This window comes from Dermacentor albipictus, chromosome 1, assembly GCF_038994185.2.
Source record: "Dermacentor albipictus isolate Rhodes 1998 colony chromosome 1, USDA_Dalb.pri_finalv2, whole genome shotgun sequence".
Taxonomy (NCBI): Eukaryota; Metazoa; Arthropoda; class Arachnida; order Ixodida; family Ixodidae; genus Dermacentor; species Dermacentor albipictus.
The window spans coordinates 98,981,353-98,994,563 of NC_091821.1; the positions used below are offsets into that span (position 1 = coordinate 98,981,353).

Consider the following 13,211-nt stretch of genomic DNA (forward strand, 5'->3'; position numbering starts at 1 on the left):
CAGCAATCACTCGATACAGGGTGCCTACCGGAAGATTGGAAATCAGCGTTAGTGATGCCGGTATTTAAATCTGGTGATACAGCAGACCCTAATAATTACAGACCTATATCACTGACATCTATCTGCTGCAAATTACTGGAACACATCCTATACGCTCACATTATAGCCTATCTTAACGATAATAACCTGCTCCTCAATAACCAACATGGCTTTCGCCAAAATCGCTCATGTCAGACGAAAGTTTATGAACTTGTAACAGATATTCACATTTCTTTGCACAGATTGATTAGTACAGACGCCATTTTTATTGACTTTTCTAAAGCTTTCGACCGAGTACCTCATAATCGACTAAAACTGAAAGTTAGAAACCTACAGCTTGACTACAACACGACGCGATGGATTCAGGAGTTCCTAACGAACCGATTTCAAGTAAAAAGTCTCAACAACTGCTCTTCTAACCGCACTCACGTCACTTCGGGAGTTCCTCAAGGATCCGTCCTTGGGCCACTGCTATTTTTAATATACATAAATGATATCGCAACTAATACTACCTCACAAATACGTCTCTTCGCAGATGACTGCGTCTTGTATAATGAAATAAGCTGCCCTGCCAACATCTCTGCGTTGCAGTCTGATTTAACAAAACTAACTGACTGGTGTGACACATGGCAGATGGAAATTAACATAGCCAAAACTAAACACGTAAAATTTGCTTCGATAACTCGACCTACCTCTGACCTGTATTACTGTTGACTCAGTATCTTCAATCAAGTACTTGGGTGTCCTGTTTACCTCCAACTTAAGCTGGAATGCTCACATTGAACACATCACCACAAAAGCATGCAAAAAACTTGGTTACCTGAAACGTCACTTAAACCTTGCTAACACAGATACCAGACTTCGCGCATGCAGTTCTCTTATCAGGCCTTCTTTAGAATATGCGTCAATAATTTGGCACCCCCATCACTCTAATCTCACGAACCTACTCGAATCAGTTCAAAATAAAGCTGCGCGGTTCATCTTTACTTCATACTCTCGATATCAAAGTGTGTCCGCCTTAAAGAAATCACTTAATCTCCCTTCACTTGACATGCGCAGGAAATTATCACGGTTGACCTTCTTCCATAGCCTTTACCACAGCAACATTGCATTCGTTCGAGCCCATATTCTTCCCGCTCCCCACATCTCTACCCGCACAGACCATATCCATAAAGTAAAACCTATATTTGCCAGGACTAGCGCTTATCAAAATTCGCCTCTAGTTTGATCTATTGCCGAATGGAACTCGCTACCTGCAAACATTGACTCGCTTACGGAATCATCATCATTTCATGCAGCACTGCTAACCTTTTTAGTGTGTATCAACCTGTCAGAACCCACATTTTCTTGAATATTTACTTAAACAGTGTTTTCAAGTGCTTGGCATTGTGTAAAATTCATTCCGTTTCATCACATATGTGTCTGTGTAGACTGTTTACCTAAATGTTTATCCTTAAACTCCTGTTCTGATGGGTACTGATTGTTTGCATCACATTTTAGGTTCTTATGCGTGTTTCACGCTACTAAACATTGGATAAATTTCGTTACCCTTTTCTTTCTCTCTTTCTTTCTTTTTTTTTTGTTTGCTTCTGCTAGATGTTTTTATGGTTCCTAATGCCTTCATATATTTACATTGTACAGATTTCACTCATGCTTGAACTTTTTCGTCCCCCCCCCCTATGTAATACCCTAACGGGCCCTTAGGGTACTCAAATAAATAAATAAAAAAATATTGGGCCTATCTGTACATCTTGTAGAACAAATTTATTGGGTGCTCATTCTGTGGCAAGCGGTATTAGTGCTTTGCTGGTACGTTTTACCAGCTACACTGTGTTAAATTACGGCTTCACTTTTAACACATAGCTGCGTGCAAGATATGCTAAATATGCTAAGATGTAAAGAAAAAGATGTCGTGAGCGATTACAAGGAAAAAATACAATTGAAAAAGAAACAGATCTTGATCATCAGCTTAGAGACTTCTGTGGCTGTGAACACTTCTTTTCTTCTTACTTTACTCCTTAGGCACTCTCACCCTGTTGTTTCGGCGATAGAGCATTGAGTGACTGCGCTCTTCCTCCTGTGGTCTTCTGCGATTACTTTGCGTTTCTTTTCCAGTTTTATTTTCCTCCTGTAATCATTCACTCTTTGTTTACATCTTCCTAAGTTTTAGCATGTGTGGCATGCCAACTGTGTGTTATATCACCGTGTATACCGACGAGTGAGATGGAACAGCCGGATGCAGGTGATTCCAGCTTCTCCACCATATCCCTGAGCTGAGCCACCTCTCATGCTAATTATCTCTCTCTCTCTCTCTCTCTCTGTTTTTTATTATTATTTTAATTGCCAGCGGCATTTTCTTTATGATAGCTGTCTCGTTCCTGCGGTGTATACTTCAGCAGATATTGCACGTCCGTTCTTACTGCGCCGGCAGCAGTCTGAGCGCGGTGTCACTTCTTGGCGCAGAGTCACGGGACCCATCGGCGCTGCTGTACCGGGACGACGGAGTGTCGACAGAGCCAGTTGTCGGCGGTTCCTTCTATGGCCGGGGCCGGCTCAGCTTCTCGAGACGTGATGCACCCAGAGGAGTGTACATGCTGGAGTTCGACTCAGACTCCGCCGACACCAAAGTGCGTGTGTACGGCACCTCGGACGCCGACGCCCACTACCCGTTCCCGCTGCTGCCAATTAAGCCTAAAGTGGAAGTGCTTCAGGTGATTACATTGACTTCCCTCTACATATGCCCGAAGTACCGCGCATCGCTGTTCGATTGGGCTGGTGCGTGGCCAAGAACGGCCTTCCATAAGAAACTAAGTGACAGATATCTAATGTTATACGCTAGCGATTGTCGTCTAAAATTACGCGAAGGAGCCGCTTTTTCCATGGAAAAGGTCGAGTTCCAGTGGCGTCATGGTGGGGATATGCGCCGCCAGAGGAGTGGTTAACGCGCGTCACTGACGTTACAGTCACGTAAAACTGGCATCGTGGCGACGACAACGAACAAGCTTTGCTCACAGCCACCAGTGGTGATGGAACTCGTGCAACTGTAACAATGTCACACTAGGGGCTGAAGACGCTCTACACTTTGCTATGACACCACTTGTGCACATTTTTTTTGAGTTCGTATAGTGTTTGCAACGCACGGTCGAACAGTGATGGCGTCTATGCGTATATTTTGGAGGCAACAGCAAACAATACGCTCACGTAGCATAGATCGCGATGCGGATTACTTTTTATGCGATGCTGCGACCCCTCATGGGTCCAAGCAGGAGGTTGATTGGAGTTGCTGATATATAACTGAGAGCCGGATGCACTAAGCACTCAGCTATCTCTCAGCTTGCGTACATGGCAGTTGTGCGGGGATTGATGCGTTCGCGAGAATGATCGTCATAATGGTGGCGTCTGCGAATACATTTCGGAGGCGACATCTGGCCATATGCTCACGCAACCTAACTCACGCTGTCAAAACCTTGTAAAATCGGAGTTGTTGATGCGTGACGCAGCAGATGCCGGAGAAAGTTATACGCGGCTAAAGGTTTCATCAGCGATCAGCCTGCAAAGGCGCACGTTATTCACCATGAAGTGAGACAGACGCATACACAATTTTTAGGTCTTTCGGTGGCATCTGAGTACTGGCGGTGCCATTCACGGTGGTTTTGAGATCCGCTGTGCTCCGGAGCTCGGTAGCGACAATTTACAACGCGTCGAGATAGTGCTCTCTAGCGGAGTGACTGTGTCCCTTTATATCGATGTGGTATCACGTAAAATTCTATTAGGAGCCGGACGATTTCGATCCTAGTCAACTTCAACTTCTACTTCAACGTCAGCTTTATTAATTCTTCTAGTATACACTAGAAACGTCCTCCTGGGCTAAAAGCTGCCATAAGCAGCTTGACTGGACCTCAAGAGGCGTTGTTGTAAATGACAGCGCGATAACAGAGAGTACTTTGTAACGTAAGCACTAAACAAACAAAAGCAGTTCAACCCGTACAAAATGAATTTTAACATTTTCATATGTAAATCTCTTGACAGGATAACTGTCTTGCAATAGAGAAACAGACAACATTCAAGCATATCTTGTAAGATTAAGAAAAAAAATCAAAGGTCGTCGTACAATTAGAATCGTTATACGCAAATATATATGTTTACAAGTGAACAAAATACATCTTCAATTCCCTGCGAGAAAAATTAGTAGTGTGAACATAATTATTAAGGATTTTTGGCAAATTGTGTTTCATGGATTGTATTTGTATTCCGTGTGAAAGCGTGGTACATACCAGGGATCAGGGTTTCTGAGATGTCCTGGTATATTATGGCCCTGCAGGGTCGCTATGGATGTAAGCAAATTTCTTAACTCTTCCTTTGGAAAATAAAACACCGCAACTGGGCTTTACGAGTGTATATATCCCAGGCTATGAACAAGTGGGACCGGGGCAGTTGTTTTAGCCTAAACAAGAATGGCAAAAGCTGCTGGTGTGTTTCCGTTTCACTAATTCGCACTTGGCTGTGTCTAATTGCACAGTGCCCTAGATTGTATGCAATGTTCTCACGCCAGTATATTTGACCTTAAAGGAAAACTGTACGAAATATCATTTGACAGAAAGTATTCATGAATATATTGGTACCTTTATTTTTTTCACTATCTCGCTCTTTTTATTTCTGGTTGACACGCATTTCAGTCGCTAAGCCAACAGAGCTTAGCCTGACCACAAAACAATGATTGTGCTGATGTTCGCAGGTACGCAACGGCCGTGTGCTGTTCACGTGGAAGCCAAGCCCGTCTGAAAGCTCAGCGCACCAGGACGTGCAGTACTGTGTGGCCGCCAACCGCAAGGAGAACTTTCACACCAAGTGCGCCGTGGACAGCGCCTTGCGAGGCGACGTACCCAGCCCGCCGCACCCGGACTCTGGCTTCGGCTTTTGGTGGGAAAAGGCGGCCCGCCGCAAATTGGCACTCAGGTCGCGCGAGATGCAGCGCGCCGTCCGACCACAGCGGGACGTCGTCTTTGAGTGTGTCGGCCGCAGGACTTGGCACAGCTTTGCCGACCTCGAAGTTGACCAGAGATACTACATCGACGTGTTCGCGATCAACGCAAAAACTAACTCAAGTACGGCTTACCCTGGCACCAGCGTTGTCGCCAGAAGCGTGGGGAACCAGCGGATCCAGGATAACCAGCTTGTCCGCATAGTGCTCGACCAGAAGGACAACTTTGTCCACGTGGCCAAATACTCGGTGAATGCCAACGTGCCAACTATGTGGATGTTCGTGCAGTCTTGCTCGGGCCCTGGTCCGATACAGCTCTCGGTCACTTTGCGCAAAGCCAAGGTGCTTACGGCAGAAGTAATGGACACCAGGACGCTCACCCTGAACCATCCATCGAACGGAACGTACGTTATTAAGATATCGTCGACCGTCCCCCAGTTGCGCAGAGTTCACCTTCTCGTTAGCAAGAAGTACCACAAGTTCCCGTTCCCCACACTGCCCGATGACAGCGGCGTCAAAGTAATGGGCTCGTTGACCACCTGCAACTCGGTCACTCTGGCATGGAAGGCCGCCCTGGATGAGAAAGTTCGCTACTGCATCTTCAAGCAAGAGGTTCGTGGAAGCTATTCGGGCGTGTTCGCAAGACCTCAGGACTTCTGCGATGAGACCAAGTTGGTGGAGAAGAGCGGCAAGGTTAGCTGTCGCCGCTACCACCGCTTCAGCAAGCACCGCTTCCAGAACGTCATTATGCAGAAGATTAGAAAGCTACAGCCGGACACGACATACGTTTTCGAAGTTTTGGTCACAAAGGCCAGAGGGCGAACGCTAGCCTACGAGAAAGTTTGGGCCACGACGCACAGAAGCTGTAGTCTGTCCTATAGGAAGGGAAAGCGATGAATAACGCTGCGTTCCTCGTCACAAAAAAATGCCTGCGCCGCCGGCAAGGTTGTGTTGAACACTGTGCACAAAGGCAGACTATGATGATCCGCCTCTGGACTTAAGCAGTGTCCGTTATCACAGTGATGAAGTAAAGTGGCCGAATTAGAGGACGCGTGGAAGACCAAACTCGAAGTTGCAACACCGATGCTTGTCTTTATACACCATATGTTGTAGTACCGCACTTCTGCCAGTGCGACCTGGAAATAGTAGGCAATACATGGCGTGTGTATAAGCCCTGCAATTAGAAAGGACAAAAACCTGCCAAAAACGAAGCAGAAATGAAGGCCTTTTCTGGTTTACCGTAACAGCATGGCTGACCGTATTTATAGAATCCACCATCTTGTTCCAGCACCCGGCGATCAACATAAGCGTGCCAGTGTCGAACGATGCCGTTCGGAGGGCTTTGCCGGCGCTAGATATTGTGGCAGCGCGCCGAGCTAGCCATCGCGTTTAAGAATGCAGCACTTACTGTTGTTGAGAGTATGACTGTTTCGATAGCTTCTGGCCAGTATCTCATTCTTAGAGCACACTGAATAACATATACAAAGGCCAGGGCGCACACGGGTTATAAGATTGCTAAATTGTTCCATTTTCGTTATTTGTTACAATAACTGACGTTCTTGCAAATTATTTTATTCATTATAAGCATCCTCACAGCTACTGCGCCGCGAACATGTGTCCACGGTTAAAACGATATCCCTGGTTTTATTATAGTTTGATCATATAACGTAAGAAAGAAAAATAAAGAAAGTGGGTATGCGCCAGGTAGATATTTCGAACGTGAAGTCCAGCTCTCTGCTTCGACCATTTCATTTTCCTTTTCGAGGTCTTGTGTGGCAACTCGGCATACGCACGAACGTTCAGTAAATCTCAGTGCTCAGGTGACAAGTCTTTCTGAAGGACGTGCCTTTATCGTTGCATTTGTGCTTTAACTTGCAAACTTAAAATATGCTTAGGTGTGTCCGCTTGGTCTTGTGAAAATGACCGTTCGTCTGCGTCTACACACGAAGGAATACGACCTTCTAAAGCCAAACCGACACCGACTTGGAGCATTTTGAGCTGAGAAGCGCAAAAAACTTGCATTTATACTCCGTAAACTGTTCATATCTATTTCATCTCTTCTCATTACAGTACATAGCATATGTCCGCCTGAGTTGTTCCGTCCGTATTCCAGCTGCGGACTCATGGTGTAGCGCTCCAACGCCTCAAGCGCGGAGTTCACATAAGCATACATAAATGTCCACTCTCATATTCGAAAATCAAGTCGAGCGACAGCGGGCCCGGAACGCTTTTCACTCAGTGTTCGCATTCACTGCATCGCGAACTTGGCGTTGTACTTTGTGTTGAAACACTTAGCTTGTCTTTTTTTTTTATTTGCGTTGTTCCTTGCCACGTGCCTCGACCAAGAACCATGGTCGTCTAAAGACCAAATGGCGAACAGTGACACATCTCCGAGTCATTTGCTTCACCTGTGTTGTCTTCATCATTGGAATCGCCGACGGGCCTCTACATGAACTACGTTCTCCATGAGTAGCTGTGCACTTGCACACTGAACTGTGTCTTGTGAAATCGGCAGCATCAACCCGTCGTGAATGAACAATTTGCTACGCAAGAAGCAAGGAACTGTGTCCATTGTCTTCGCTGATCTTTAAGCTTGATGCTCGGGACGTAGAGATATTGCGCTAGTCAAATACATGCCAAGGGTACACTCCCGGAACTTTTGTTCTTTGTCGTTCCTTTCACGCGCCCAACACTCGCCGTCCTAGAGAAGCGAGAACTATTACGCTCTTCATTTTGACAGAATTAATCTGAGAAATTTATCCATGCAGTTATGAGATTTGTTTCTCGTGAACTAGGTTGGATGTCAGTAACGTACATCTCCGTTCACATCTCCAGCTTCTTATTAAAGACGGCGCCTTTCATCCTCATGTTTCGTATAAACTTATATTATATCACGCGTTGGTGTTGCGCTACTATAAGCACGAGGTCGCGGGATCAAATCCCGGCCACGACTGCCACATTTCCATGGGGGCGAAATGCTAAAACGCCCATGTACTTAGATTTAGGTGCACGTTAAAAAACCTCAAGCGGTAAAAATTAATCGGGAGTCCTCCACTACGACGTGCCTCCTAAACACATCGTGGTTATAGCACGTGAAACTGAATAATTTGATTTAATTAAGATCACACGTGATACGCTCTCACATTTCACTTGTACGGGTAATATTTTTAATACTTCTCCGTTAATGGTAAGCTAATGCGCGTTTGAGAATCATGCATACACTCTACTTTTTTTTTTCATTAGCGGTTGGTTGGCAGCGCTTTACAGTTGTGACTAAAATATTAGGCCTAAAAGTTTAAAGTTAAACGCAGGCCTCCCCTCCATGCAGCTTCACATGTTAATGTAACATTGTCAGCCAATAGTCGCTGACGTTGTTCAACCGTGACAACGTTGAAAAGGAGAGGAACACGCTTCTTCGAGGTGCACCTCGTCCAACATTGTGGTATACACTCATGCCATCATCTTTCTGTGCAATTGGGCCAACATACTGTTAACCATTTCACTCTTTCTCGATTGTTTAACTATCACAATAAGTCAAATACATGTTTGCCACACATGTGTGCGACTGACACAATATCAAGCACATCTACTTCAAGAACAACCGCAACTCTCACCGCTCACTGGCGAACATATAGCAAACCTATCCTGAGATCGCATCCTTCATGTGTGCAGGTATCATTAACGCATGTGCCACATTTCAGATAATTTAATTTTAAACACTCCGCTAGCTTCTCACGAGCGGCAATATGGCTTTGACTAGCCTTTGCGGTGGTAAGGGCCTATGCCTGCAGTGCGTATCCATGTGGTCATAACGTTGACCAGGGCCTTCTTTTTCGGGGGGAAGGAGACTGGTGCTTACAATGGAGGCTTTTTTGAAATATTGATATTAACTTAATTTCGTTTGTGAATAATCAAGTATGTTCGTGAGGCGGCGTTGAGGCAGGGCCTTGACGTTCCCCCATGGGACGCCTGAGCCCGGGTCGCGTTAAACCTTGCAGGACGTACATACAATAAAGTTGTACCCATCCATCCATCGCTGACATATAATATAAACATATAATGCATACATTGCCATGTACATATAGTATACTGATATATATATATATATATATATATATATATATATATATATATATATATATATATATATATATATATATATATATATATTAGTTGTACTGAGCAGTATATAGGTGCAGCAATGTATTTGCGAACTCATTAACTCCCCCCCCCCCATCCTTCTCTCTGGTTACAGTACTGACGCTGACATCTCAAGCATAGTGTATCTTGATACTAAATTGCTGAGGTACAGAATTAAAGAGCCCAAGAATACCAGTATAAAAGAAAATATTTTGTGCTCGGGTCGAAAGTGTAATATGACGCTATACTGACTTTCGTGGAGCAATCCTATTGGCGACTAAAGAATTGTGGCCAATAGACGGGCAGAACGTTGGCGTACTTCAGGTATCAGACAAGCTGATTCCCTTAGTATCATTCGGTACTTCAATGACGTTTCAAAGATTTCAGTCGAAAGACTTGTATGGGGGTCGCTATACCAATACCCGTAATTTGTTTTTAATAGGGGTCAAATTCTTCGCCACTGTTAGTGAAGTGGTGGTTCCGACGAAGCCTTTCGTGATACGATAAGGCCACCCTTCACTCTTGTTTCTTTTTTTTTTTGCCATAAGCGCGATTTTGTTCGAACATAGCTAAGACCGTGCTCTCAGTTGCGCCTACACCGTGCCCTGCGGTTGCGCTGCGTTTTATCGCATAATAGAAGCTGAGTGTTGATGGCAATGCGTAAAAGGTAGTCCCCGCACACGGTAAAATCGTCATTTGTATCCAAACGCACATAGACGCTTAAAGTTACAATGAAGGCCTGCAGGAATGTAGGCCTCCCATAAAGCTCGTATTTTCTTAAATTTGTTTAAGTTGTATCGGACTAAAATCACGTGCGTTCTTTGAGGGGGATTTTTTTTTTTCTTTTGGTGGATGATCATTTTTATTGAAACATTACGTACTGTTATCGTATTATCACTCTCGCATCAACGCTGTTTCTGTGTCGACACATTCTTGAGCATCGTCAATTCGTTAGCGAGACAAGTCTATTATAATTTGATTGTACGAATTTCGCAAATTCTATAGACTATTCTCGGGCCGTCTCGGGTATCTAAGGCTTCTATGGAAAGTACGATGACACAACTATAGATAGCCGACTAATTGGAGCAGCGTGATTCAAGTCGGCGATCGCCGACCGTGCTCGCTGCTATCGTTGCCGTATGTGTTGCTTTGCATCAGGGGAACATGCCCTGTACAATAAACACTTTTGTATTGCTCATTCGTTTCGTCTATGATGTTTAAGTTTGTTTACAGTCAACACCCTACAACTTTTCTGAGGTATTCCCGCTGTAAGAGGCAGGATCCTGTACGTCACTTATGAATCGGCAGCCTCCATTAGAGTAAAACTAGAGAGAGAATGTGAGTGAAGGCGTCAGGCAGCTACCCTTTAGCTCTGGAGTATTCTTTTTTCTGTCTGAACAGTCACCGCCGCTGTGTGTGTGTGTGTGTGTGTGTGTGTGTGTGTGTGTGTGTGTGTGTGTGTGTGTGTGTGTGTGTGTGTGTGTGTGTGTGTGTGTGTGTGCGCGTGTGCGTGTGTGTGTGCGTGTGTGTGTGTGCGCGCGTGCGTGTGTGTGTGTGTGTGTGTGTGTGTGTGCGTGCGTGCGTGCGTGTGTGTGTGTGCGTGCGTGTGTGTGTGTGTGTGTGTGTTTGTGTGTGTGTGTGTGTGTGTGTGTGTGCGCGTGCGTGCGTGCGTGCGTGCGTGTGTGTTCTGCGACGCCTCTGCTACGAATTAATTTTGCTCGTATTTCTTGCAGTCTAACAACGTATGATAGTTTCATTAAACATTGTAATCCAGGCTGCCTTGAATCAGATGACTTGCGATGACGAATATCTCCGCATCGAGCTCGATAACTTCTCTTGCATTTGCTTCCGGCCGTTGCGAGAGAACATCAGCGGCATGCCACGTTTCCCACACCATGTCGCAAAGTTCGAAATTGAATTTACAGCAGTCGCAATAGCTACGCTGCCCCGGAGTCCACTTAAGAGCAAATGTTCATCTGCCCCACTAAGACGACCAGAAGGCGCTGAACCCACCGTCACACAAGAACGCGCGTGCCCTGCCAGTGTCATACGTTTCGGTATGTATGGAGCTCCGTAGCGGGTTAATAAAGGAGGAGCGCGGAGGAAGAATCCTGGACCGACGCAGAATCGGCCTGCTGGCCAGCAGCTAGGTTGTAAGGTTTCTTTGTGTGCATTCTTCATTCCAGTGAACCTTGACGCATGTACATATATCTCGGTTTAAGGTGTGCGTCGCGTTACATACATTGTGGGTAGGGGTGTCCAAACAGCAAAATTTCTTAACCGAATCGAATTCAAATATTTGACGAAAACGACCTTGGAATATTGAATCGAATACAGAATATTTTCTCAAATATAAACAATCTGAAATATAGAGTTTGTGGGGAGGTGATTCGGTTAAAAAATGCTTATTTGCATAATTTAATACGTGCTTGTAATGGTGTTCACATAGGAAAACCATACGGTTTCTTCGAAAAATTTGTCGTAGTCCGAGACTCGAACCCGGAACCACCGGCTTTCCGGGGCAGCCGCTCTACCATCTGAGCTAACAAGGCGGCTAGCAGATGGCGGGCGAAGTCGAATTTGTGAACAACTCGAAGCAAAGGTAGGAGTTTGACGTAATAGTTCTGCGGAAACCACAAAGGTGGAGAGAAGTAATTAATAAAACAATCTTTTAATTAATAAAGCAACTTTGTAGCAATTGCTACGAACGGGTGGATGTCTGATTTTCCCTTTATTAAATATGTATATAGTGTTCCTTGAAGAAAAGAAATGTGTTACTACAGCACGTTGTTTTCAAAAGCTGTAAACGTGGTGAGACTGGCGAAATAACAACTTACTTTTCCTAAATGGAGAAAGGAAATTCGTATGTAGGGTGTCTAAAAGCCAGGCATTTTGATTAAGCATAAGGAAATTATTAAACAGAAGTTATCTTTCCAGTGCATTCACTCAGGAACTGGTGCCTCTGTGCAATAACTGCGGCTTTACGGCAGAACAATCATTCTGAAAAGTCTCGACTCGCACCGCTATTTATCCACAAGACTCAATATATTTTGTTATCTCCTTATATACCAACGAAACAGATATTCGACAACTTCGAATAGCGAATTCTTGAATAGAACACGAATGGAATCGCGAAGAACAGAATACTACTCTATTTGTTTTCGAAATTTCAAATATTCGTACGCACCTAATTGACGGCCACATTCGAAAGAGAAAAACGTCCAGTAGTGCCGGGATATGTGCGTTCTTCGTCTCTGGAAGCTCGCATGACACAAATCAAGCTCAGGTGGTTGCCAACATGACAGTAATAGTTGAATAAATTTGGTATAATGCAGGCATTCCGGCACTTATAAGTCATCACATAGCAAATACGCGTGACAACAGCATGGTATTGTGGCAATCATTTCAAATTATTAGTACTCGTTGTCTAATACGCTGCAATGTAATTTCTTCATGTGTGTGTGCGTGTGTGTGTGTGTGTGTGTGTGTGTGTGTGTGTGTGCGCGCGCACACACACACACACACACACACACATGAAGAAATTACATTGCAGCGTATTAGACAACGAGTACTAATAATTTGAAATGATTGCCACAATCGTTGTGATTCCCGATCCCGATCGTTGATTTCCGATCGTTGTCCTATGCCTGTCCTTACACTTGGCGGCATCCACTGTTCGCCGCGCCTGCGCTGCGATCGAGCTGATGTCTGTCTGCATAAGCAGTAGCATGTTATGGCACAATGCTGTACGCTGCTATGGCACAAAAAAGGGAAGTGCACCCGGCCTATTAAAGGGTCTTGCAAAAGCTTTTTATGAAAAGCATGGAATAAGAGTTTTTTTTAAAAGGAATATCCTCGCAAATCCGTACAAAAAAACAGTTATTTAGGGTTATTTAATTTCTGAACCAAACTATGTGACCGCTGGAGCTCATGCTGGCGGGTGCCACATGAGCAGCGTAACTTGTGGGGACGCTCGACCCTCACACGTCCCCTGACGTTTTCTCCGCATGGCTCTCGAATCTCCTGTAATTGGGCTTTCCAGCGTAGCTGG

The 13,211-nt window shown here is 44.9% G+C and overlaps 1 protein-coding gene across 3 annotated transcripts in view; it reads left to right on the plus strand.

Annotated features, from left to right (window-relative positions):
• The window catches only part of LOC135917526 (protein NDNF-like), a 254,547-nt gene extending 246,878 nt beyond the window's left edge, over positions 1–7,669 (plus strand). For all 3 annotated transcript variants that reach the window (XM_065451104.1, XM_065451106.1, XM_070523681.1), the window contains 2 exons: positions 2,503–2,750; positions 4,775–7,669. In XM_065451104.1, the coding sequence (XP_065307176.1) occupies positions 2,503–2,750; positions 4,775–5,917 (1,391 nt within the window). In that variant the 3' untranslated portion in view covers positions 5,918–7,669. The remainder of the gene's footprint in view (positions 1–2,502; positions 2,751–4,774) is intronic.
• Positions 7,670–13,211: the final 5,542 nt, after the last annotated feature.